The 27,766-nt window shown below is 41.2% G+C and overlaps 1 protein-coding gene across 5 annotated transcripts in view; it reads left to right on the top strand.

The window, feature by feature from the left end:
• NPL (N-acetylneuraminate pyruvate lyase) overlaps positions 1–27,766 on the top strand; it is a 66,496-nt gene that overhangs the window by 19,079 nt on the left and 19,651 nt on the right. For all 5 annotated transcript variants that reach the window (XM_010590964.3, XM_023549208.2, XM_023549207.2 and 2 more), the window contains exons 3-6: positions 4,838–4,911; positions 8,120–8,207; positions 23,460–23,517; positions 25,946–26,021. In XM_010590964.3, coding sequence (XP_010589266.1) covers positions 4,838–4,911; positions 8,120–8,207; positions 23,460–23,517; positions 25,946–26,021 — 296 coding nt within the window. The remainder of the gene's footprint in view (positions 1–4,837; positions 4,912–8,119; positions 8,208–23,459; positions 23,518–25,945; positions 26,022–27,766) is intronic.

Here is a 27,766-nt window from a genome sequence, read left to right as displayed (position 1 = left end):
TTTTATGGTAGAGAAGTATGGGAAGCCAGGAATGTTGCTTGCAGGTCTTTATCTTAAACAGCTAAAGTCTTTCTGTCATATTTGGAATAAGTATAGTTGTGAGAATCCAGTTTTGCAATGGCCTGAGAATGATTCTTTTGTTTCAGATAAATTAACATATTCGTGGAGGTTTTCCAACAAATGAATTACTGGTACTTATGAAATGAATATGCAGGAGTTCGTGGGTGGCACATATGGTTAAGCACTGGACTAGTAACCAACCCAGAGGTGCCTTGGAAGTAATGCCTGGCAATATGCTTCCAAAGCATCACAGCCTTGAAAACCCTATGGAGCAGCTCTACTCTGTACACATGGGGTCACCATGAGTCGGGACCAACTTGAGAGCAACTAACTACAACAACAAATGGGATGAGTATCATTCTAAGAGTAAAGTCTAAAAGGATTTTGGATAGCCAGAAGGAAAGATTGAAGAAAATAGGAGAGGAATATGAGAATTAAAGGCACTTTATTTTTCATGACATCCTCCTCCTCCTTTCTTTGTTGTTCCTGCCCCCTCTGTTTCCCCTGTTTGTCTTTATCCCTCCCTGTCTCAAATTGATTTTGGGAAAGAGGAAGCTGATGATCTCTTAGACAAGTGGTTCTCCTCATTAGTGGGTCCTTCTGGAAAGGAGGAAGGCACAGTTTCTTTAGCCAGTAATGAGTTACCAGTGCTGTTCAAGGACACGAGTTTGTGTTCCTTGGTGGTTAGCTCTGAGCCCACTTCATGTTTAGCCTTCCCTGTATCCTTTATTGAGAGCTCAACTAGAAGGAATAAAACTGGTTATAAAAGAATTAGAAAAACAAGGGACAATTAGAAAAGGTCATTCACCCTGTAATAGGCCCATACTTCCAATTAAAAAAAAAATGTAAATTTGATAAAGATGGTAGACCACCACATAGATTTGTACAAGATCTTAATAAAATTAATTTGTTGTCCCGTTAACTCCCGTAGTCCCTAAGTCTGCAATTGTTCTGATTTTATACCATCGTCTGCAAAATTTTTCTCTGTAATCGATCTATGCTCTTTCTTTTTTTTTTTCTGTCCCTGTAACAGACCAGTCTAAATTCTTGTTTGCTTTTACTTATGGAAGAGCCCTATATTTATGGCAGAGGATTCCCCCTGCTATTTTCTCTTGTCCTTTAAGGAAAATCTTAGAGAAGTTTGTCCCACCAGAGTGATCTATAATTATTCAATATGTAGATGATCTGTTAGTAGCCACAGAAACCAAAGAGGAAAGCTAAAACTGAACTTTGGTTTTGTTAACAATTTCTGGGTTCATAGAGGCATAAGGTCTCACTAGACAAATTACAATATTGCCAACCTGAAGTGAAGTATTTAGGCCTTGAAACAACTGAAATTGGCTAAAGCCTCTTCCCCAACATTGGGAATTCCAGTTTTTAAAAAAATCTTCGCACTTGTTTTGTCCTGTACGTAAAGGTGCTGCTAGTAGAATATTAACTCAAAGGTTGGAACTAGCCTATAGACCAATAGCTTATTTTTCAGTTCTTCTAGATGACATGGCACGGGGAATACCCAGGTGACTACAAGCTGTAGCAGCCACCTCCATTCTTGTTGAAAAGGCCTAAGCTCTAACTTTGGGACATTTGACTTAATTTGCAAGTCTCACATGCAGTTGACTGCCATCTTATAAGTGCATAAAACCCAGCATTTGTCAGTGCACTATCAAACTGGTTATAATCAAGCATTGTTATCAAATCCAAATATTGTGCTGAGGAGATGCAGTCTTCTAAATCCTGCTGCTCTCCTGCCAAATCTTGACCAAATGGATGATAATGCTTATACAATGGTAATAGAAGACACCAGTCCCTTACCTGATTTATCTGATGTTGCTATTCAAAATGCTGATGTGATAATGTTTACCGATGGGTCATATGCATGTAATAAAAATGGCTTGCTTAAGACTTCTGTAGTGACTTCTCAGAAAATTCTAGAAGATTATGTTCACACAGTAGTTAAGAGCTACAGTGAGTTACAGCTATTAAACAAAAGGTCAGCAGTTCGAATCCACCAGCTGATCCTTAGAAACCCTATGGGACAGTTCTACTCTGTCCTGTAGGATCACTGTGAGTCTGAATCAACTCGATGGCAATGGGTTTGGTTTTGTTTTTTTTTAGGCCGCTGAATTAATAGTAGTTACTAGAGCTGCAATTCTTAGTTCTAGACTTAAAAAGTGAATATTTACACTGAAGTAACTGTGTTTTGTATCTGTCATGCAACAGGGCAAATTTGGAAAAACAGGAAATTCTTGACTTCAGTGGAAACTGAAATATCTCATAGAAAATTGATAGCTAATCTGCTAGAGGCCTTACAGCTTCCTGCTCAGATATCAGTAACTCACTAGAGCTCATGTGGGTCAGAATGACAAAATTTCTAAGGGCAACGATTTTGCTGACCGAGCTGCAAAGGGCACTGTCAAACCATGGACGACCCCAAAAGCTCCTTAATAAAATAAGAAACTTTTATTCATTTCCAAAAGTGTGCATCATGGGGAAAAAAAACAGACAGTTGGATCAAAAAAGGGGGCTACAAGAAATTCTAGTGGACCATGGGAATTATCTAACAAAATAATTCTTGTACCTCAATCCCTGTTTGCCTGGTTAGTGTTGTGTCATCAACAAGATCATCTGAGTAAGAGGAAAATGTTAAAGGCACTAGATTCTTACTCTGCCAACCGAAAAAGATAAAACTATTGAAAACCTGTTAAAGAGATGTGCTATTTGTCAACAAAATTCTTTACGGGTTACTCCCAAGGTAAGTGCAGGAAACTTTCCCTGACCAACTCTACCAAAAACGTGGTGTTGGTTAAATTTCACAAAATCAATGCCCACTAAAGGCAGGAGATTTTGTCTACTTGTGGTAGGTATGATGTCTGGATGGCCTGAGGTCTTTCTTTCTTCAAAGGTTAATGCTCAGACAGTGATGACGATTCTCCTAATATGCATAATTCCCTCTCCTGGAATACCCAAAATCCACCAAACCAAACCCACTGCCGCTGAGTTGATTCTGACTCCTAGTGACTCTGTAGGACAGAGTAGAACTGCCCCTTAGGGTTTCCAAGCCTGTAAGTCTTTAAAGAGGCCGACTGCCACATAGCAGAACATATTAAATCGGACAGAAAAAGTCATTTTGTTTCTACTATTGTCTGAAAATTATGCAAATGTTTGCAGGTTACTATAAGCTATTATATGTCCCTTCATCCTCAGTCCTCTGGGCAGATAGAAGAAATAAATAAAGGTTTAAAAAATTAGTAATATTAAAAACATGAGTGTAATGGGTTGTATCTGCTTAGCTGTGTAACGGTTAAGATTCCTTTCCATCTCTGTAAACTCTGTAGTAGATTACTCGTGATACATCACATTCTGGTTTTAATGTTTATTCAATAATTAATCTTCTCTTTCTCTTCTGTTTTTGTGGGGAAGTTTTCCGGATTGAGAGTAGATTTTGTTTTTAGTAGCTTCTCAGCACCTCGGAGGCCTAATGACTGCATCATTGGTGGTGGTGGCGGTGCTTCTGGTTGTCATCAAGTCAGTTCTGACGCAGGGTGGCCCCGTGTATATCAGAGTAGAACTGTAGTCCACAGGATTTTCAGTGGCTGATGTCTTGGAAATAGATCACCAGACCTTTCTTCCAAGATGTTTCATAGCTACAGTGACGTATACGTTTTACCGAGTGGCTGGCTCTGCTTCACTAGCGGGCTTGTTTTCTCTTTGCATACTGTGGGCAGTTGGTTGCCTGTGCATTGGCTCAGCATCTAGCCCTTTAATCAGAGTCAGCTGTTTTCAATTCTGTCTCTGATTGTTTCTATTCCTTTTGGTGCCTTCCCTTTGGTGTCTTCCTAGATGCATCAGATATATTGTTTTGGTTTTCTTTTTTAGGAACACAATAAGTAAAGATGTAAAGAATGTTAATAAGGCTAGAAATAAATTAGGATTCTTTGACCCCACTGACAGAAGTACAAGAGGCAGCTAACTGACACTACGTGGTCTTGGCAACATTTAACCCAGATTTGCCACACAGTTTTTCTTTGGATTTTCATTCTCCATTCCTGATCCGCCCTACCTGCATTTTGATTCAGGCCAGTCACTTTATACTGTTTGCATGCATGTCAGTTTCTAGATTTTAAAATCAAAGTGATTTTAAGGAAAAAGTTTCTTAGTGCCTTAAGCATCAAATCCTTACAAGGTCAGTGCTTCTCACACAGCAATATACATGCAAATCATGAGGATCTTGTTTAAATGCAGATCTGGACTGGGTAGGCTTGTGTGGGGCCTAAAGTTCTGCATTTGTAAGATTAAAAATAAAATTTTCACAATATTAAATTTGTATACAAACTCATAAACTTTATTTTTCAGTTCACGAACTGGGGAACGTCTGGTTTGGAAGCCAGATGAGTTCCGAAGCATGCTACAAAGCAGACGGGTTTTTATAAGCAGAGACATAACACGGTATAAGGAAGCTGTACTGGGCAAATATACTGGCGGGCATTTTCTTTCCTTATTTGGGATTAAGGGGAAATTTTGAACTAGGTTAAACTGAGCAGGCAAGTTCTGATTGGCTAGCTTTGGTTTCTGTTTCTGGGAGAGTCACTGACTGACTGGGATTTCAGCTCCTGGGAAGGTTAGGCATGTACAAGAAATAGAAACTTTGGTTTTGGTTTGCTGACGTGGGGCTCAGCACAATGACTCCATTTTAGATCTAGTATAATCAGGTTAGCAATAAATAACAATAAGAAAGACTTTAAATATGTATTCTTTCCGTTTCCCCTTTGTCTTTTAGAGAAATCAACTTTTCAGTAATTGGTCGGTATGTGGACTATCTTGTGGAAGAACAGGGAGTGAAGAGCATTTTTGGTAAGTTTTTCTTTTGGGATTACATCTCTCTAGCTTAGTCCTCAGAAGGCAGTTCCTATCTGGTTACTAGTCAGGAGGTCACAGTAGCACTGGTGGTTATTACTGAGCCTGGCTAAACTAACACAGTTTATGAATTTGTAGACTCACTAATTTTAGACCTACAAAGCACCTCAAGAGGTTATCTAATTTGGTGGTATGCCTTCAAAACAGCTAAGGTATTATTTTCATCCTAATTTAGAGATGAAAATCTATGGCTCAGATATGTTACCCATTCGGGGTCTGAACCCTGTAGCAGTCAAGCCAATGAAACATACTCCAAGTCAGAAAGACAGAGAAAGCTTATTAGGAGGTGACACCAACAGGAGGGCCCCAACAGCAACACAGGCTGTTCTTTATGGAGTCCCCCAAAAGCAGTTTTTACATCAGAGCTTATGTATAATTTTGACAAGGATTACCTAATGTCTTTGAGCACGTAGCCCACAGATGGTCATATATATCACAAAACAACTACAAGAAGCTCTTTAGTAAACTAAAGTTATGCATGTTGGACATCTGGACCCTAATCTACATGTTTGTAACAGGCTGAAAAAAACTTAAGAATCTCTCAGCTGGTGGAACTGGCCTGCCAAATCCACTCTGACTGAGATAAGGAACAAGAAAGAAAGTTGCAGACAAAGAGCGCCAGGCGGACTTCCTAGCTGCTATCTTGCAGGCTGCAGGCCATTTCTCAAGAGAACAAAAAAGAGGATAGAGATCAAGGTCACAGGAGCTGAGAGGGCTCCTCACCCCTTTGGAAAGAGACCAGTGCAGCTGGTGCAATAAAAAAATGCTTATAGATTACTTAGAGTATCATTATGGCGTTAGTTATGTCAAGCTCTCAATCACCCATTTTGAAAAGGAGTTAGGGTCACAAATGTATTATTTAGGTTGCCTAAGGCTATTCAGCTAAGAAGTGGTAGAGTAACAACTAAACCCATGCTTTCTAGCTGTTGAAAACGGGCTTTGTTCCATCTTCGCCTGACCTTTCAAATTATGAATGTAAGACTGTAAATGGAGCACCCAAAGGAATCACAGGTCTAGCAGTTATCCCCATTTATTCATAGACAGTGGAATTAAAAAAAAAAAAAAAAAACTCGGGCCTTAAAAATGTTAAGCCTGAGAACTGTACTTACCTGGAGCCGAGCTACCCCATGTATTGTTTTCGGGGCTCTTTGCCCCTTGGGTTGGTTTTCATTGTGAGGATACTACACCTTGACCCAGACCAACAGAAGCCCCTTCAGAACTGGGGGCACCTGTTGTTATTACCAGAGCAGGTTAAAACTTCTGTGAAAAGGTGTTCAGGCCACATGTCAAAATTGAAACCTGATTACAGAACCATTTCGTGCCCTCCTCGCCCCCAACCAAGCTCCAAACCGTAGTAAGAAGCCTGATTCTTACTCCTTAAAGAGTATGGTGAAGAAGCGGGAGCATCCCTTCTACAGGAACACTCTCCACGTGTGCCAGGACCACAGAGAATGATAAAAGCACTCTTCCCACACCCCATTACCCTCCCTCCCAACCACTGCTCGGTGCCTGAACAGCCAAAGTGCTGCTATATGCATTAAAGAAACAAAAAGCAAACCCACTGCTGAGTTGATTCTGACGCATGGTGACCGCATGTGTTATAGAGTAGAACTAGTAGAACATAGGATTTTCTTGGCTGTAATCCTTACGGAAGCAGATCGCCAGGCTTTTCTCCCGTGGTACCAATGAGCTGGTTTGACCCACCAACCTTTCTGTTAGTTGTGGAGCACAAACCACTTGTGCCGCCCAGGGACCTTACATATGCATTAGGCCCCAGTAATGTATCCTAGTACATTCGCATCCTTTCTTTGATCCGTCATGGAACAACTGCGGTAAAGGGAAAGATGATAGGTTTGGAATCACACAGATCTGGATTCAAGCTTATTTACTGTTTCAGAACCTTGTATTTTATCTGTAAATGAGAATAATAACTCCTGCTTTGCTGGGTGGTTGTGAGAATAAATGAATATGCAACAGCATGTTTGGCACAAGAACAGTTAATCTCTTTTGTGATTCCTCATAAATTATCATTAAAAAATGAGTTGTCCTGGAGCACCGCCACCACGTCAGACTATAGACAGAGGTAGTTTTTGATCTCCAGTAAACACCAGTGCCCTCATGAGTAACTCCCACTCATGACCTCCTTGACACCCCAGTACTGGATGGCGTTCATTTTCCTGCTATTCAGTCACAAACACAGAACTGGGTGGTGAGGTTTGGAGATTGGCCTAAAGTGTGGGTAGTTATTTCTGTCTCCATTCAAAATCCCTGATAACAAGGACAGATTTCTAATTACAAGTCATAATTAGCCTTCCTGCTGCTTTTGGCAAGGCGAAGGTTGAAAAAAAGACTGAGTCTGAAGTGGAAATGGAAATACATCATGCTCCCCCCTGCCCCCAGATTCTAGCTGTCAGTCAGATACAAAACACTTCCAGACTTTGATAGGGAGAAGCTTTATTGAGACAGAAAAGGGGAAAAGGGACTATTATAGTACTGGACCCAGTAGAGTTGGGAGAACACTCTGACCATAAGGTCTGCAAACATCTCAAAGAGGGGAAAAACGTTTTTCTTTTATAGAGAGAAAACAAGCATCGAAAAAACCCAGGTATGGGGAATTGGGATGAGCAGGCAACGTCATGGGATAGTAAGGCAGAATGTTTTACGCTGAGGTCAGCCTGTTCTCTGGCAGTGGCCCTTAAAGAGGGGAGTATGTTGCCTCAAGCTGAGGGTGAGCCAAAGTTCAGGAACTTGGGGGAAGGAAAGATGTTTAACCAAGGTTTGGTTAACAAGCACTTTGTTTCCGATTGATCAGTGGGGACAAGCAACTCATTTACTCATTTGACAGGCAGGGAATGAGAATTTGGAGGGTCTGTGTCTGGCCTTGTCATAGGTAAACAGGGGCACTGGTGAGTCATCTAAGTCATAAGGAAAAGGTGGTTATTTGCAGTAACCTGTTTTCCTGAATACAGAGGGTGGGGAGATTTCTTTAACCATCACTATTTTCCAGTATCACTGGGTTCAGGTAAAAGTTGACATTAACATAGCCTCTGGTGTTTCCGTGTCCCTTCCTGTGCATTTCCAGAGTTGTCATTGGAGGGGCAAAAGGTATTCATTGGTCCCACTGACTGGTTGTTTGTTTGGACAGTGAATGGTACAACGGGAGAAGGCCTATCCCTGAGCATCTCAGAGCGTCGCCAGGTTGCAGAGGAGTGGGTGACCAAAGGGAGAAACAAGTGAGTAGCTTTGCCAGGATAAAACCACCCACTAGTAGGAGCTCTGCTGGGTGACACTCTTCTCTGATAATACAGCCTCCCTACCTTCTGGTCAGAGGCCTGGCTTGAGGTCAGCTTGTGGGAAATGAGCAGGACCTGTTGTGGGTGGGGGGATTCAAGGAGTGGGATGTGGGAGGGTAGGGATAGGGGAGGATCCTGGCACTTCTGCGAGCAGCTGAGGCAGAGGAGCACCCTTCCTCTGCTATGAGGAAGGAAGGACAGCCAGACTGCAAGGCCCACCTAGTTCCCTGGTTCCCTCTGGAAAACTGGAAAACCCATCTATAAGGTCACTCCCCTCGAGTTAAATGTCCTTGGGCTGAAGGGATAGGAGAAGGAAAAAAAAAAAGGAAGGAAAAAAGCCTACCTGATGCTGGCAGCTGATTCTGCTGTATCCCTGGCTGTTCTGCTGAACACTTCCCACTCCTGGATCTCATAAACATGAATCCCAAGAACTCCCATCTCAGGCTAGGTGTCTGATGCTTGTAGTGGCCCCTTGCTTTCTTTACAGGTCTTCTCTGTGCCTGTGACTCAACATGCTCTTTATGGTGTTTCCTCTTGTGGTGTCCAGGGACTTTATGCATTCTCTAAACTTCAGTGTAGTGATACCTTTCACTGTAACCGTTCATGGCATGGTAAGACAAGCAGAACAGTGTCTGTTCAACGAGCACATTCAGTAAGCACGTTGAAGCAACTTTTTATTCACGGAGCCCTGGTGGTGCAGTGGTTAAGAGTTTGGCTACTAACCAAAAGGTTCGCTAGTTCAAATCGACCAGCTGCTCCTTGGAAACCCTATGGGGCAGCTCTGCTCTGTCCTATAGGGTTGCTAGGACTCTGAATTGACTCAACAGCAGTGGGTTTGGCTTTTTCAATATCATATTGTTATGTTTTAGGCACTGAGGATACGAGGTAGAATAAAGCAGGGTCTCTGTCCTCTGGTTGCTTACAGTCCAATGGGGAAGTCACAGAGTGAAAGCTAACTCTCTGATAAATAGTATAAATAGGGATCAAAGAAGGGAGTGATTGGTATTGCCTAAGGTGGAGGCAAAAGATTGGAGGTTAAGTCCAAAGTGAGTCTGGAGCAGAAGTCATCAGTGTGAAGCCCATGAACACCTGGGGTGTCCTTAAATGGCTTTTGAGCACCCTTGAATACTCGGAAATTACATGCCAAATTTTAGTGTGTGTCCATATAAGCGTTTTTTGGTGATCCACCAGCTTTCAGATAATTTTCAGTCAGATCCTGGGCCCAGAAAGATTAAAGATCATGAACAGAATGAGAACAGAGGAGGCTAAGGATAAGCATTAGGAAAAGCATCAGAGACTGTGATAGGGAAGTAAATAGAGAAAGAAAGCACCCAGAAGGGCAAGAGGGAGCTCAGGAGTGAACCCTGACAGTGAAGCCTGGGAGGAGAATAGTTCTGGAGAGCACCAATGTAGCATGGTAATTAAGAAAGAAGACTGTAAGGACAGATGAGCCCTGGTGGCATAGTGGTTAAAACTTTCAGCTACTAACCGAAAGGTCGGTACTTTGAACCCACCAGCCACTCTGTGGGAGGAACATGCAGCAGTCTGCTTTCATAAAGCTTTACAGCCTTGGAAACCCTATGGGACAGTTCTACTCTGTCCCATAGGTTTCTTGTGAGTCGGAATCAACTCGACAGCAACGAGTTGATTTGGTTGATGAGGCCAGGTTGCCCAAGTGTGAGACCTGGCTCTGCCTCTTACTAGCTCCATGACATCAGGCAAGTCACTTTAACCTCTCGATGCCTCATCTGTAAAATAGGAGTAATAATAGTACCTATCTTACAAGATTGTGGTAGGGATTAGAACAGTTCTTGGCATGTGCTAAGAACTGTATAATAAGTAGCTGTAATTATTTGCAGCAGACATCATGTTCGTTATAACGTCTGTTACAATAGTTAATAGATTCTGCAAAGGTCAGTAGATGGAGGACTGAGAAGGCCGCTTAGTTTGACATGTAGGAAGTCACCAGTGACCTCAGAGAGAGGAGAGTCAGTCGGATTTTTTCTAGCAGAAGCTAGACTGCAGTAAATGTAGACTGCAGCCAATATGTGGAAGCCAGGGCATTGAGTGTGTCTCATTTGCAAGAGGAATTTTCTGGTAAAAGGGAAGGAGGGATGTGGTCATAGGAAAAAGGAGTAAGCAAGATTGAAAGGATCTTTTTTTTTTTTTTTTCCTTAAGGTGGGGAAGTCTTGAGCATGTTGCTATGCTGAAAGGACACTGCCAGGGAGAAGAGATTAAAGATAAAGAAAAGAAAGTGGAGAACTGGTGCACGGCCTTAGGGGGGTTGTAGTAAAACCAGAGTTAGAGAGAGTAGCTTTAGAAGACAGCTAAGAAGCTGGAAGGAAAGCATGGATGGTGATGTTGATATGTTGAGAGGTGTGGAGGAGGAAAAGTGAGGGCTTCCATGCATGTAAGGTTCTTTATCTTTGGTGTCTCAGAGGCTAGGACATTGACCAAAAACAAGGAGTTGGGGTGGAATTTAGAGCTTGAGGAGAAGAGCCAGGATTTGAAATAGTCACTGTGGGGAATAGAAAGGGAATTGAGTCCTGACAGACAGAAGGCATTTTGGAGCCTCCTTCTTTTTTTTTTTTTTCTCCTTAATAGGGAAATTTGCAAGTGTGTCTGTAGCCTTGCAATTGGTTTTCTCTAGCTGTGCCTGCTTGCAGCCCAGGGGAAGGGGAGGAGGGAGTGGATGATTGGTTTAACCTAAGCCAGGAGGCTGTTGGGGGGCTGGGGTGTGGTGCAAGATTAAGGACATCATGCAGTAAAGCTGGTGAGAGTAAAACAAATCTGTCAGCCTCCCTTTTTCCATTCAGAAGTCTTCTATCATACTGTAAAAATACAAACCTGATCATGTCATTTCTCAGCTGGTTCTCATTTTACCTAAGACATGGGAAACCAAGAATCCTTGGAGGACTCAATAAATGTTTGGGTCTAAGTGGGAATGTGGTGTCTCCACCCCCAAAAATGTGCCATATATATCATCCAGAGTCCCTCAGAAGACTCACTGGAACGCCTGAATTGATGGCTGAGCTCTGTTCATCGTCCCTCTGAGAAGACCAGTGCTAACCGTGGCCTCTCCCCACAGTGCCACATAGGACGCTTCCAAAGATGAACATTGAGGTCTCAGAAGCAACCTTCTTTTGGCCAAATTCTAAGGACTTACAAGATAGCAAATAGCTTTTTACAGTAAAATAATTTCTCATACGGCTGGTTCCTGGTTGTACTCTTCAAGAAACTTCTTTATTTCTCTAACCAAAAAATATCTCAGTATTACACCTACCTTTGTATACATGTCACCAGCACATAAACCATCTAAAACAAGCTTGATCAAAACAAGTACTCAAGTCTGGATTAACTGAATACTGGTTTCAAAATTCGATTAATTGGTTGAATCGTACATTCCCTGGACTTTTTTTTTTTTTAATGCCTAATGATTCCTATCCTCACTGTTTTCTGTATTTTTACAAATTTCCAAGGTTTTATTCTTAAGGCTCAGCAGTAATAACTGCTAATATTTATTAAGCATTTATGATGTGTCATGTACCGTGCTGTGGTTTACACGCAGGAACTCTTAGAATCTTGACAACAGCCCTGAGGCAGGTACTACTATTTAAGTGCTTTACTGACAGGTTCACAGCTGGTTAGTAACAGAGTCAGGATTCAAGCCCAGGACTGACTAACTCTGAGATATTAGATATTATTATTGTTAAAAATACACACAGTAAAACAAAGCAGTTTAACTATTTCTACATGTATAATTCAGTGATATTGATTACATTTTTCAAATTGTAAGCCATTATCACCCTCCCTTTCTGAATTGTTCCTCTCTTATTGACATAAACTCACTTTCCCCTAATCTTTGCATCTGGTCTTTTGAGTTGCTGTTGTCAATTTGAACCCATATAGAAAGTTCTTTAAAAAAGCACTGTGCTGAGGCAGGACCAAGATGGCTGACTAGATAGAAGCTTCCGCTGATCCCTCCTGAAACAAAGACTCAAAAAAACAAGTGAATGGATTACATGCATGACAGTCTACGAACCCTGACCATCAAACACGGAACTAAGGAGCTGACCTGAGTGACAGGGGAGTGAAAAGCCACACGCTGAAGCAGTGACCGCTTCGGGAGCTGGTGTGCCACACCACAGCCTTGAGCCCTCAAGGTTCCCTGGAGCCAGAGTGGTGGGGCTGATCGTGGCTTACTGAGACAGGGCTAGCGTGGAATGCAGCCCTAACCCCCTGGAGAAACCTCAGTGGGGACCCAGCCAGCGCACATAGGCTGCACACCAATGTGGCTGGCAGGAAAACAAGAAACCACGGGGAAGCAGCCACTGGCTTCAGAGTCTGGAACACAGCGTCCCAACCAGAAGACATTGGCGCTGAGCTTTGCACTAAGTGCGGAGGAGCTGCTCACAGTTTCCTGAGATGGTGCAAGCACGGGACCCAGCCCTAACCTTCAGGGGCAATCTCGACCCAGCCAGTGCACACAGGCTACACACCCCTCTGGAATCTCAGATAAAACAGTCCTCACCAAACAAGATAAGTACCTTTGTCTGTCTTGCCTCCTGCTACTCTCTCCTATCAATCTGATCCCTCCCCTCCCTGCCCCAGCTGGCTTCATTAACATTGGAATTCCCTGGGCCAAGGAGTGAAGTGCTCTGTGGCGAGGGGCGGGGGGGGGGGGGGGGGAAGGGGGGTGCGGTTCTAGCCCATTCTCCTGGCCTGAGAGAAGCAGTAATTAACAATCAGTTGGAAAAATCCTTCCCTGACTTCCCTAAACTGGAATAATAATACAGAACCAGCTCCAGCCAAGCATAAGAGATCCACAGTCTTTGGCTTTCATCCCTGCCAGGAACCAGGTGACTATTATAATGCAAAGGCAATTCTGATAGAGATCTGACTGTAATTGTTTTAGCTGAGCAGTGGAAAGGCAAGTTTTGGAGGTCTGCTACCTCTGTACCTATTAAACAGAGACCTTACTGATCCACAGCAGGGAACTGAGGGCTGAAGCTCCACCCACACCATCTAACCACCTGCTAAAGGGGTCTGAGGATAGTGACGCTTACCAATCTTTACATGTACAGGCATTGGGTGCCTAAGGTACAGCTGCAGAGCCCGCCCACCAGAGTGCTCAAGAGAATAGAGTCACTCCTACCTCACTGGCACGTGGGGGAAGGCTGTCAGCATCCTGCCCTCCTTAGAGTGTGACCACCCTGCTGCTACTAGAATCTGGTGCAGACAACCATCACCACTACTACTGTAAGTTAATAGGTGACAGCCTACACCACACACTAGGTGGCCCACTATCACAACACCTAAGCTGATTCTATTCAAGAATAGTGAATGGACTCATAGGCTCATATATCTGGTAACAGCTCAAATCAGCTGGTAACAGGATGTAAGTGATTCAAAGGCTACAACAATCAGGATAGCACAATCTAGTAGCCCATCTGGGTGTATTAAAAGAAAACAAAACAAGAAGATAAAACCCAGTGAGCAAATATAAAGTAAATCATTACAATATCTTATAGATGGCTCGGAGACAGCAGCCGATATCAAATCACATAAAGAAGCGGACCATGATTGCTTCTAAAACCCCCAAATCAAAGAATCAAAATCTTTCCCAGATGAAGATACACTCCTGGAATTGCCAGATACAGAATATAAAAAACTAATATACAGAATGCTTCAAGACATCAGGGATGACCTCAGAAATGAAATAAGGCAATCTACAGAAAAAGCCAAGGAACGCACTGATAAAGCAGTTGAAGTAATCAAAAAGATTATTCAAGTGAAAAATTTAATAAGCTGCAAGAATCCACAGAGAGACAGCATTCAGAAATCCAAATGATTAACAATAAAATTACAGAATTAGACAATAGGAAGTCAGAGGAGCAGAATCGAGGAATTGGAATGCGGAGCGGGGGAGATGTAGGATAAGGCAATTAACACCAATGTAGTTGAAGAAAAAGCAGTAAAAGAATTAAAAAAAATGAAGAAACCCTAAGAATCATGTGGGTCTCTATCAAGAAGAATAACTTGTGTGTGATTGGAGTTCCAGAACAGGGAGGGATAACAGCAAATACAGAGAGAATTGTTGAAGATATGTTAGCAGAAAACTTCCCTGGCACCGTGAAAGATGAAAGGGTATCTGTCCAAGCTGTTCATTGAACCCCATACAAGATAGATCCCAAAAGAAAGTCACCAAGACATATTATCATCAAACTTGCCAAAACCAAAGATAAAGAGAAAATTTTAAAGCAGCCAGGGATAAAGGAAAAGTCACCTACAAAGGAGAATCAATAAGAATAAGTTCAGACTACTCGGCAGAAACCATGCAGGCAAGAAGGCACTGGGATGACATATATACAGCACTGAAGGAGAAAAACTGCCAGCCAAGATTCATATGTAGAGCAAAACTCTCTGTCAAATAAGAAGGTGAATTTAAAAGACATTTACAGATAAGCACAAGCTTAAAGAATTTGCAAAAACCAAACCAAAACTACAAGAATTACTAAAGGAAATTATTTGGTCAGAAAATCAATAATATCAGATACCAACACAACACAAGGTCACAGAACAGAACATCCTGATGTCAACTCAGATAGGGAAATCACAAACACAAAATAAGATTAATTAAAAAAAAATGCTCAAAACAGGGAATCATTGATGTCATTATGTAAAAGATTACAATAATCAAAAAAGAGGGACTAAATACCGGAGGCATAGATCTTGCATATGGAGAGGAAACCAAGGCGATATAGGACGATACAAGTCAGGTTTTTACTTAGAAAAATAGGGGTAAATATTAAAGTAACCACAAAGAGGTCTAACAATCCCATACTTCAATATAAAAACCAAGATAAACATAACAAATCAGCAAAAATAAATTCTGCTATGAAAATGAGGAACATACAATTTACAAAGAAAAACTTCTCAGCAGAAAAAAGTAAGTGGAAAAATGAAATTGTCAACAACACACAAAAAAAGGCATCAAAATAGACAGCACTAAACTCGTACTTTTCCTGTAATTATGCTGAATGTAAATGGACTAAATGCACCAATAAAGAGACAGAGAGTAGCAGACTGGATTAAAAAACACGATCCACCTATATGCTGCCTACAAGAGACACACCTTAGACTTAGAGAACAAACAAACTAAAACTCAAAGGATGGGAAAAAATATATCAAGCAAACAACAATCAAACATGAGCAGGAGTGGCAATATTAATTTCTGACAAAATTTCTGACTTTAAAGTTAAATCCACCACAAAGGATAAGGAAGGACACTACATAATGATTAAAGGGACAATTTCCCGGGAAGATATAACCATATTAAATATTTATGCACCCAATGACAGGGCTGCAAGATACATAAAACAAACTAACAATTGAAAAGTGAGATAGACACCTCCACAATTATAGTAGGAGACTTCAACACATCACTTTCGGTGAAGGACAGGACATCCAGTAAGAAGCTCAACAGAGACAGGGAAGATCTAATTGCTACAGTCAACCAACGTGACCTCATAGACTTACAAAGAACACTCCACCCAACAGCTGCAAAGTATACTTTTTTTCTAGCGCACATGGAACATTTTCTAGAATAGATCACATATTAGGCCATAAAACAAACCTTTGCAGAATCGAAGACATCAAAATATTACAAAGTATCTTCTCAGACCATAAAAGTAGAAATCAATAACAGAAAAACCAGGGAAAAGAAATCAAATACTTGGAAACTGAACAATACCCTGCTCAAAAAAGCCTGGGTTATAGAAGACATTAAGGAGGGAATAAAGAAATTCATGGAATGCAACGAGACTGAAAACACTTCCTATCAAAACCTTTGGGACACAGTGAAAGCAGTGCTTAGAGGTCATTTTATATCAATACACACATACATAAAGAAGAAAGAGCCAAAATCAGAGAACTGTCTCTACAACTTGAACAAATAGAAAAGAGAGCAACAAAAGAATCCGTCAGGCACCAGAAGAAAACAAATAATAAAAATTAGAGCAGAATTAAATGAATTAGAGAACAGAAAAACAATTGAAAGAGTTAACGAAGCCAAAAGCTGGTTCTTTGAAAAAATTTTAAAAACTGATAAACCATTGGCCAGACTAAAGAAATACAGGAAAGGAAACAAATAACCTGAGTAAGAAATGAGATGGGCCATATCACAACAGAAACAACTGAAATTAAAAAAGAATCATATCAGATTACTATGAAAAATTGTACTCTAACAAATTTGAAAACCTAGAAGAAATGGATGAATTCCTAGAAGCACACTACCTACCTAAACTAACACAAACAGAAGTAGAACAACTAAATAGACCCATAACAAACAAAGAGATTGAAAAGGTAATCAAAAAACTCCCAACAAAAAAAAAAAAACCCTGGCCTGGACGGCTTCACTGCAGAGTTCTACCAAACTTTCAGAGAAGAGTTAACACCACTACTACTAAAGGTATTTCAAACCACTCCCTAACTCATTCTGTGAAGCCAGCATATCCCTGATACCAAAACCGGCTAAAGACAGCACAAAAAAGAAAATTATAGACCTATATTCCTCATGAACATAGATGCAAAAATCCTCAATAGAATTCAACAACATACCAAAAAGATAATCCACCATGACTAAGTGGGATTTATACCAGGTATGCCAGGATGGTTCAATATTAGGAAAACAATTAGTGTAATCCACCACATAAATAAAAGACAAAAACCACATGATCTTATCAATTGATGCTGAAAAGGCATTTGACAAAGTCCAAAACCCATTATGACAAAAACTGTCAGCAAAATAGGAATAGAAGTAAAGTTCCTCAACATAATATAAAGGGCATTTATACAAAGCCAACAGCCAACATCATCCTAAATGCAGAGAGCCTGAAAGCATTTCCCTTGAGAACAGGAACCAGACAAGGATGCCCTTTATCACCGTTCTTATTCAACATTGTGCTGGAGGTCCTAGCCAGAGCAATTAGGCTAGACAAAGAAATAAAGGGCATCCAGATTGGCAAGGAAGAAGTAAAATTATCTCTGTTTGCAGATGACATGATCTTATACACAGAAAACCCTAAGGAATCCTCCAGAAAACTACTGAAACTAATAGAAGAGTTTGGCAGAGTCTCAGGTTATGAGATAAACATACAAAAATCACTTGGATTCCTCTACATCAACAAAAAGAACATGGAAGAGGAAATCACCAAATCAATACCATTCACAGTAGTCCCCAAGAAGATAAAATACTTAAGAATAAATCTTACCAAGGATGTAAAAGACCTATACAAAGAAAACTACAAGACACTACTGCAAGAAACCAAAAGAGACCTATGTAAGTGGAAAAACTTACCTTGCTCATGGATAGGAAGACTTAACATTGTAAAAATGTCTATTCTACCAAAAGCCATCTATATATATAATGCACTTCCAATCCAAATTCCAATGTCATTTTTTAATGTGATGGAGAAACAAATGACGAACTTCATATGGAAGGGAAAGAAGCCCCGGGTAAGTAAAGCATTACTGAAAAAGAAGAAGAAAGTGGGAGGCCTCACTCTACCTGATTTTAGAACCTATTATACAGCCACAGTAGTCAAAACAGCCTGGTAGTGGTACAACAACAGACACATAGACCAATGGAACAGAATTGAGAGTCCAGATACAAATCCATCCACATATGAGCAGCTGATATTTGACAAAGGCCCAGTGTCAGTTAACTGGGAAAAGATAGTCTTTTTAACAAATGGTGCTGGCATAACTGGATATCCATCTGCAAAAAAATGAAACAGGACCCATACCTCACACCGTGCACAAAAACTAACTTCAAATGGATCAAAGACCTAAACATAAAGTCCAAAACGATAAAGATCATGGAAGAAAAAATAGGGACAACGTTAGGAGCTCTAATACAAGGCATAAAGAGAATACAAAACATTACTAAAAAATGCCGAAGAGAAACCAGATAACTGGGAGCTCCTAAAAATCAAACATCTGTGCTCATCTAAAGACTTCACCAAAAGAGTAAAAAGACCACCTACAGACTGGGAAAAAACTTCAGCTACGACATCTCCAACTAGTGCCTGATCTCTAAAATCTACATGATTCTGCTCAAACTCAACCACAAAAAGAAAAACAACCCAATTAAAAAATAGGCAAAGGATATGAACAGGCACTTCACTAAAGAAGACATTCAGGTGGCTAACAGATACATGAGAAAAGCTCTAGATCATTAGCCACTAGAGAAATGCAGATTAAAACTACAATGAGATTTCATCTCACTCCAACAAGGCTGGCATTAATCCAAAAAACACAAAATAATGTTGGAGAGACTGGAACACTTACACACTGCTGGTGGGAATGTAAAATGTTACAACCACTTTGGAGATCGATTTGTTGCTTCCTTAAAAAGCTAGAAATAGAACTACCATACGGCCCAGCAGTCCCACTCCTCGGAATATATCCTAGAGAAATAAGAGCCTTTACACGAACAGACGTATGCACACCCATGTTTATTGCAGCACTGTTTACAGTACGAAAAAGATGGAAGCAACCAAGGTGCCCATCAACGGATAAATGGGTAAATAAATTATGGTATATTCACATAATGGAATACTACACATCGATAAAGAACAGTGAGGAATCTGTGAAACATTTCATAACATGGAGGAACCTGGAAGGCATTATGCTGAGTGAAATTAGTTGCAAAAGGACAAATATTGTATAAGACCACTATTACAAGATCTTGAGAAATAGTTTAAACTGAGAAGAACACAGTCTTTTGTGGTTACGAGAGGGGGAAGGGAGGGAGGGTGGGAGAGAGTTATTTACTAATTAGATAGTAGATAACTACTTTAGGTGAAGGGAAGGACAACACTCAGTATAGGGGAGATCAGCACAACTGGACTAAACCAAAAGCAAAGAAGTTTTCTGAATAAACTAAATGCTTCGAAGGCCAGCGTAGCATGGGGCAGGGGGTCTGGGGACTGTGATTTCAGGGGACATCTAAGTCAATTGGCATAATAAAATCTATTAAGACATTCTGCATCCCACTTTGAAGAGTGGCATCTGGGGTCTTAAATGCTAGCAAGCAGCCATCTAAGATGCATCAATTGGTCTCAACCCACCTGGATCAAAGGAGAATGAAGAACACCAAGGACACAAGGTAATTATGAGCCCAAGAGACAGAGAGGGCCACATAAACCAGAGACTACATCATCCTGAGACCAGAAGAACTAGACGGTGCCCAGCCACAACCGAAGACTGCCCTGACAGGGAACACAACAGAGCACCCCTGAGGGAGCAAGAGAACAGTGGGATGCAGACCCCAAATTCTCATAAAAAGACCAGACTTAATGGTCTGACAGAGACTAGAATGACCCTGGTGGTCATGGTCTCCAAACCTTCTGTTGGCCCAGGATAGGAACCATTCCCAAAGTCAGCTCATCAGACATGGATTGGACTGGACAATGGGTTGGAGAGGATTGCTGATGAGGTGTGAGCTACTTGCATCAGGTGGACACTTGAGACTATGTTGGCATCTCCTGTCTGGAGGGGAAATGGGAGGGTAGAGGGGGTTAGAAGCTGGCAAAATGGTCACAAAAAGAGAGACTGGAAGGAGGAAGGGGGCTGTCTAATTGGGGGTAGAGTAATTGGGAGTATGTAGTAAGGTGTGTGTAAGTTTTTATGTGAGAGACTGACTTGATTTGTAGACCTTCACTTAAAGCACAATAAAACCCACTGCTGTTGAGTCGATTCCGACTCATAAACCAAACCAAACCCAGTGCCGTCGAGTCGATTCCGACTCACCAGCAACCCTGTAGGACAGAGTAGAACTGCCCCATAGAGTTTCCAAGGAGCGCCTGGTGGATTCGAACTGCCGACCCTTTGGTTAGCAGCTGTAGCACTTAACCACTATGCCACCAGGGTTTCCTTCCGACTCATAGCGACCCTAAAAATTATTTTAAAAAAAAAGCACTGTGCTCACAACAGACGTTCTTTACTAGTTAAGCTAGAATTTTCTTTGGCTTAAAAGAAGGCTTTAGGAGATATTTTTGGTTTAAGGCCTTAGGGTTAAAGATTATCTCAGGGCAATAGTTTCAGGCGTTCATCCAGCCTCAATGGCTCCAGAAAGTCTGGATTCCATGAAAATTGAAATTCTGTTCCTTATTTTTCAGGGAGTGTCTTAGTTACCCAGTGCTGCCATAACAGAAATATCGCAAGTAGATGGTTTTAACAAGGAGAAATTTATTTCCTCACAGTAAAGTACGCTAATAGTCCAAATTCAAGGTGTGATCTCCAAGGGAAAGCTTTCTGTCTCTGTTGGCTCTGGAAGAAGGTCCTTGTCCTCAATCTTTCCATGGTTGAGGAGCTTTTCAGGCGCAGGGATCCCGGGTCCAGAGGATGTGCTCTGGTCCTGGTGCTGCTTTCTTGGTTGTATGAGGTCCACAACTCTCTGCTTGCTTCCCTTTCCTTTTATCTCTTGAGAGATAAAAGGTGGTACGGGCCAAACCCCAGGGAAACTCCCTTTACCTTGGATCAGGGAGGTAACTGTGTTAAGGGTGGTGTTACGATTCCACCCTAATCCTTTTAACATAAAATTAAAATCACAAAATGGAGGACAACCACACATGGCCTAACCAAGTTAATACACATATTTTGGGGGGGACATAATTCAATCCATGACATTCTACCCTTTGGCCCCCTAAAAATCATATCCTTGCAACATGCGTAACATATTCACCCCATCATATGATAGCAAAAGTCTTAATGCCAAGTCCAAAATCCAAAAATTGCTCTTCATCTGTGAAATCTACAATACAAATTATCTGTTTCCAAAGGTACAGTGGCAGAACAGGTACAAGCTAGACATTTCCATTACAAATGGGAGAAACTGTAGGAAAAAAACAGATGACAGGCACCAAGCAAGTCAGCAAAACACATTACATTAGCCCTCAAAACTTTGAAAATAATCCCTTGTTCTCTGAGACCATTCACACAGTAGCCCTGCCTTCCAGACTATAACTATTGGCCACACTCTGGATTCTGAGTGGAGGCCTCTCAGCCCTGGGCTTCAGCTCCACCTTCCACGCCTACTAGAACAGCAACTCTGCTCCCCCAGCTTTAGGCATACAATTTTCCTAGTTCATCTGAGTGGCATCTCCACACTTAGAAACACCAGAGGCCATGCCCCCACCCTTTGGAACCCCTGAAGTCCTGACCATACCTTTTGAGATTGAGGCAGCTTGGCTTCTTGTATTGTCTCTTCAGCTTCTGCTTCCTGGTTTCTTGGCCTCTCAGCTCTTCAGGCCTCCCGCCTGCATCTGCCCTTTTGGGGCAAGTGTTCTAAAGCTCTGTAGCTCCGCTAATAAGTGCCTAGAGGCAGCCCACTCCACCAGGAAGCCTCCTGCACACAGGCACTCAGCTGTCTCGCTCCATGGGTCAGCTCTTGCGCTGTCTCACACTGGTCTCCTGGTTCTCTCTTGCTGTTGGTTCCCTGCTCTTGCCACTTTTCTGCCACTGCAGGTTCTCTGCTGCGCCAGTCCTCTGCCACTGTCGCAACTCTGTCCATTCACAGTTTCAAAACTGCTTCCACATTTTAGGTATCTGTTAGAGCAGCACCCCACTCCTGGTACAAAATTCTGTCTTAGTCATCTAGTGCTGCCATAACAGAAATATCACAAGTGGATGGCTTTAACGAAGAGAAGTTTATTTCCTCAAGATAAAGTAGGCTAAAAGTCCAAATTCAAGGCTTTCTTTCTCTGTCGGCTCTGGAAGAAGGTCCATGTCCTCAATCTTCCCATGGTCGAGGAGCTTCTCAGGCACAGGAACCCTGGATCCAAAGGATGCACTCTACTCCTGGTGCTGCTTTCTTGGTGGTATGAGGTCCCCAACTCTCTACTTGCTTCCGTTTCCTTTTATCTCTTGAGAGATAAAAGGTGGTACAGGCCAAACCCCAGGGAAACTCCCTGTACCTTGGATCAGGGAGGTAACCTGTGTAAGCATGGTGTTACAATCCCACCCTAATTCTCTTAACATAAAATTACAATCACAAAATGGAGGACAACCACACATGGCCTAACCAAGTTGATACACAGATTTTGGGGGGAACATAATTCGATCCATGACAGAGAGTATAAGATTTTAACAGCTACCTTGCACCTCTTCCCACTCAGATATTTTTCCTAGTGCTCCATTCACCATTGGCTTCTTGATTGTTTAATGTACTTTTGCTCATTTAAATCAATAAATATTATATAAATACATGCAATGCCATTCACTTACAAAAATATAATGTCTGACACATAAATTTTTGATTCTAAGCAGTATTAAACTAGATCATTTATTCTAGCTAGAATTGAATTACGAATTTTACAGCTGTTTTCACAGCCTAGAGCTGTTTTTATGCAAGCATGTTTATAAAATACCAATCTCTGCAGGTCCCCATTTCCTCTGCTGTGAGATAACAGGCTTGAACTAAATTATCTCAGGGTTTTCCACCTCTAACATCATGAGAGACTATGCTAATCCCATTTCTGTGCATGTTCAACAGCGTTCAGCATATATTTTTGCCGCTGGTAATGTGAAAACTCTCTATTACTGTATAACCACACTGCTTTCTCAGTGGCTCTAAACTAAGGCAGTTGCAGGAATGACTCCCCAATAAGGAAGAAATGGAGTATAATTTGAACTTTACCTTGAAAGTGCTTCTATAGAGTTGACTCTTCTCTATTGTGAAATCACAATCATCCCAGGTACTTTCAAATCACAGCCACCCTCTCAATAACATGATATTGGTGGGCTCTTTAAAAAAGATCACCATAAACCCTTTTACTTACCTAAATTTTCAATAGGCCACTGTAGAATTTAATAGCCTTGAGATTAATAAGGCATTATATTGTTAGCTGCTGTCAAATTGGCCCCCAATTCATGGTGAGTCCATACACAAAGGAACAAAACACTGCCCAGACCTGCACTATCCCCATGAATGATGGCGGATAAGACCATTGTGATCTACAGGGTTTTCACTGGCTGATTTTCAGAAATAGATCACCAGGCTTTTCTTCCTGATAAGGTGTTTGCTAATGGCTAAAACTAGCACAAATCAGGACAATGCATGTTGCTTATCCTTACTGCTGTGTTACTGCTAAACTTCAAGTGTTGCAACAGTGTTTTCCGTCTTGCAGGTTGGATCAGGTGGTGATTCATGTGGGAGCACTAAGCTTGAAGGAGTCCCAAGAACTGGTATGTATGAAGGTCCATCTGGGAGAGACCGCTCAAGGGGCCTCCATTTTTGTGCAGACGCTAAAGTCAGTAGCATTTTTGCTATGTGCTGGGTGCTGTCCTGGAGAAGATAAGATGCGGAACCTCAGGGAGCTCAATGTCTAGAGGCAGGCACAGAGCCATAAAGAAAGGGCTATAGCCCAAGGTGATGGCTACCACAGAGCTTTGGATAGGAGATGGAGGCACCTCTTCCTCCAAGGAAAGTAAGGATGAGTATAGATGTAGCTAAGCTTGCAGGTAAGAAGCAGAACCTGAGCCAACCTCAGTTTTCTCTGGGAATTAGGAGGCATAAAGGGATGGAAGATGGGTAAAGGCTGGAAGAGTAGGAAAAGTTGAGAATTGCTGAAACACAAAGGGATTGCCCATTGATGTTGAAGACCAACTAAAGTTGTAAGTCATAAATTTGTCAACACGACTGTGGACAAATTTTTTTCCAGGCACTCTACCCAGAACATAGAAATAAGAATGCAGCCTATTGGATTGCTCTAGGTTTAGGGACTAGCAGATTAGGTGGGGCAGAAGGCAAGGGAGAAAGGAGTTAAAGTTGCCAGCAGCAAAGTAGGTGGTGTAGCAGTTTTGAGGTCTGGGCTGAATTGGGTAGGAAAAGAAAGCACAAACATGCTTAGAATCATTTATAAGAAGGTCCAGTGCCTAGACTGCTACTAATTAACTATGTTTCTAGAATTTAGATACTTTAACTCCAAAAGTTCACAATGACTTGATCTAATCATTTGTTTATTTTTTTGTATTATCTGGATTAAGAAATGAGATGTATAATATATACTTGCAAAATTGCAGTTCGGTACTCTTGGGCAAGCCATGAGGGAAGACTTTTTACTAGACAGTTACTTGATAAGCCTAGTATTAGAACTTGGAGATTTATTTTATTCTTCTTACACTTGATTTGTTTTTCTCAGAAAGGGTCTCTCAATGAAGGTAGCATGATGTAGGAAACCCTTTTCTTCTCTTCTCAATTTTTTTATTTTCCAGTCTGTAATACAAACTTTAAAATATGATTGTCATGTCATGAAATTAAAGACAGTATCAATGCTCTGAATACTAGAAAACTATAGAGATAATCTAGATATAGGGATAATCCCTGGTATGGGATAATCTTGCTAAGGAGACATTAATATTGGCTTCTTCACAAGACTCCAGGATGTTTCCTTTTTCTTTGCTTCTGGCTAAGGTTACCCTTTCACTCTTTTCCTAGACAGGATACTAAATAAGTGATTCACATACATCAGATTCCAGACCTGTGCTAATGAAATTATACCCGGAACATCTTGATTGGTCTTTGGGCTATATCCAAATCTTTTCTTTTTAGTTCTCCTAGTTTACTTCTAAGGAGTCCTGGTGGTGCAGTGGTTAAGCGCTCAGCTGCTAGATGTGCGAAAGATATGGCAGTCTGCTTCCATAAAGATTACAGCTTTGGAAACCCCATGGAGCAGTTCTCTGCCCTACCTACAGTGTTGCTATGACTTGGAATCGACTCAACGGCAATGGGAAGTTTACTTCAGCAGAAAGTTAACCACATCTACTGGATGTAGATATTACTAGTTAAAGTCTCAGAAGGAGGTACTTGTTCCCTTTTGGAAAGTGGAGCATGTCCTAAGATAATCAACGAGCATTTACGGAGTACCTGCAATGTGTCCAGCACCATGATAGGCCTGGGCACAAGAGGGAATAAGATCTGATCCCTGCCCTCAGGGAACTTATTAGCTAGTGGGAGGACAGTCATCATAAACAATTAATTGTCTTGCAATGTAGTAGGCTGAGGTGCTCTACTTGAGATAGACACAAAATTCTACAGGGGCCCAGCAGGAGGAAAAGTTAAATTTTTTCAGAGGAGAGCTAAGAAAACATCAGAGGAATGGTGCAGTGTATCTTCTGTGATATGTACAATTTTTGTCTTCTCAACCTTTCTCAACTGTGTTCATTTCTTATCTATAATATAAAATTCAAAATATGACTGTCATATCACTGGACAGGAGAGACAGTATCACCCAGTGGAATGAACAATAGAAGAGAAATTACATCTGCAAGAGTTCCTATTAACAGAGAACTTAACAAAATGAACTGCTCATGTCTCCTTAGCCTGGAACCGATGCCACCAGTATTTCACATACCATCAGGGTCACCTATAGATTTTGGACTAATGTCCAAAGAAGAATAAGATTAAGTGCACAGCTCACCTCCACTAAGGAGCTCTACTTTGAAACCTGGGGCTTTCCTGGCAGTGACATTTATCATTAAGTTTGGTTAATTTTTCCACTTGTCAGTGGTGCATCAGTTGGCAAATTTAAAATGTTTGCTGCTAAACTCTAATGTCTTTAAGCTGTGGGTGACTTTGATAAATCACTTCCTCCAATATGGTCTTCTTTTAAAGGCCCGACATGCAGCAGAAATAGGAGCTGATGGCATTGCTGCCATTGCACCTTTCTTTCTCAAGCCATGGAACAAAGGTAAGCAAATAGGTCTCAGTTTCCTAGGGCCGCCATAACAAAATACCACCAAGTGGGTGGCTTTGAAGAAAAGGATTTTGTTTTCTAACAATTCTGGAGGCCAGAAGTCCATATCAAGATCTCAGCCATGTCAATCCCATCTGAGGGCTTTGAAAGAGGATCCATTCCATGCCTCTGTCCTTGTTTCTGGTGGCTGCTGGCAATCCTTGGTGTTCCTTGACTTGTAGACATATCTTCACATGATGTCTTCCCCATGTGTGTCCCTTTTCATGTCTGTTCTCTGTAAGACACCGCTCAGAAAGGATTAGGACTAGGTCCCACACTACTTCAGTATAATTTAATTGATAATGTCTTGAGAGAAAGACCCTCTTTCCCAGAACAAGGTCACATTCATAGATATAGGGGTTAGGACTTCAACCTATCTTTCAGGGGAACACAATTCAATCCATAACAATAGGTCCAAGCTCATAGTGTCTCACCTGGTCCCCTTCTTTTTGCTGCCATTCAAAATGGTTATATCTAATTCATGAAAGTAAAGTCCTAGAGACTAGAAGCATGAGATTGCAGTGGTATAATGATCCTCTGGAGCATTTCTGCTTCCTGGATCCATAAAAGAAGAGACTGCATTAAAGGGCTTCAACTCTTTCACCAAGTGATTTGATTGGGCCATCCACCAGTCCCCTGGTCAGCTGATAGGTAATTGTTCCTGGGTCATTCAACTGAATAGGGTGTCAGGGTCAGATGACAAAGTATGGGAAGAATACAAGTGACAGGCACTTTAGGACTACTGTCCCATTCTAGGCAATGAGTGAATGATGGATTTGAAGAGATTTCACAGAAATATCCACTAAAAAAAAAAAAAAAAAAAACTACCTTCCAAAATATCAGGTTATTGCTTTCTCCTTCTCCACTGTTTTCTCTATGGAAATCACTTGAGATTTCCAAGTAAATTGATCCTTTTTAATACTTTTTGATTAGCAAAAAAAGAAATAAGACATTTTTAAAGGATAAAAATTAGGCAAGATGCTATTAGCATGCATGATTAAATTCATAGTTAAATGTATAATAGGTCAATATCATCATGAAATGTCGACTGTTGTTGGTAGGGAGGAATAGTTATTAATGTAGATAAACAAAATATTGCTAATTTGGGAATTTAGAAGTAACGTTTTAGAAGTTTTTTCACATGGTTTTTAGAAATTTCACATGAATATTTTTCCCAAAAGGTGAACAAAGGAAAAATACTGCATTACGCACAATTCACACATCAGGAAATGTTTATTATAGACACAATACACCATCGCAGTATTCAGACGGAGTACATAAAAGTTTCTCTCTTGCTCCCCGATGACATCCAAAGTATAAGCAAGTCGGCTGGATTTATCCGTCATCTGTGGTAATGTTGCATTTGAAACTCATGCTGGATGACACATAGGAAATCCCAGTTCCTCAGTAAACTAGAGTGAGCAGTCTTCTGAATAATCTTCTGATGTATCTGAATTTTTCCCAAAAGGAGGAAGAACTGAACTCGTTAAATTAGTGTGCGGTGTGTCGCTACTCTTACCTAAAACATTGTTCATCTTTTTGTTATAGAATCTTCCCAGTTATAATCTTATTGTTCTATTTCTAATGCAAGCCTCTGTGGCTCACTGACCACACTTAGTCCTTCTGAAGTGAGAGGATAAGAATCCTATCTCCTGGTTGAAAGGCTTTTGGTTTTTATAAAAATATTTGATGATCTTCTC

Source organism: Loxodonta africana, chromosome 25 (assembly GCF_030014295.1).
Source record: "Loxodonta africana isolate mLoxAfr1 chromosome 25, mLoxAfr1.hap2, whole genome shotgun sequence".
NCBI classification, from domain to species: domain Eukaryota; kingdom Metazoa; phylum Chordata; class Mammalia; order Proboscidea; family Elephantidae; genus Loxodonta; species Loxodonta africana.
Note: the sequence above shows the minus strand (reverse complement) of the source record. Positions and strands in the feature narration are given on the sequence as shown.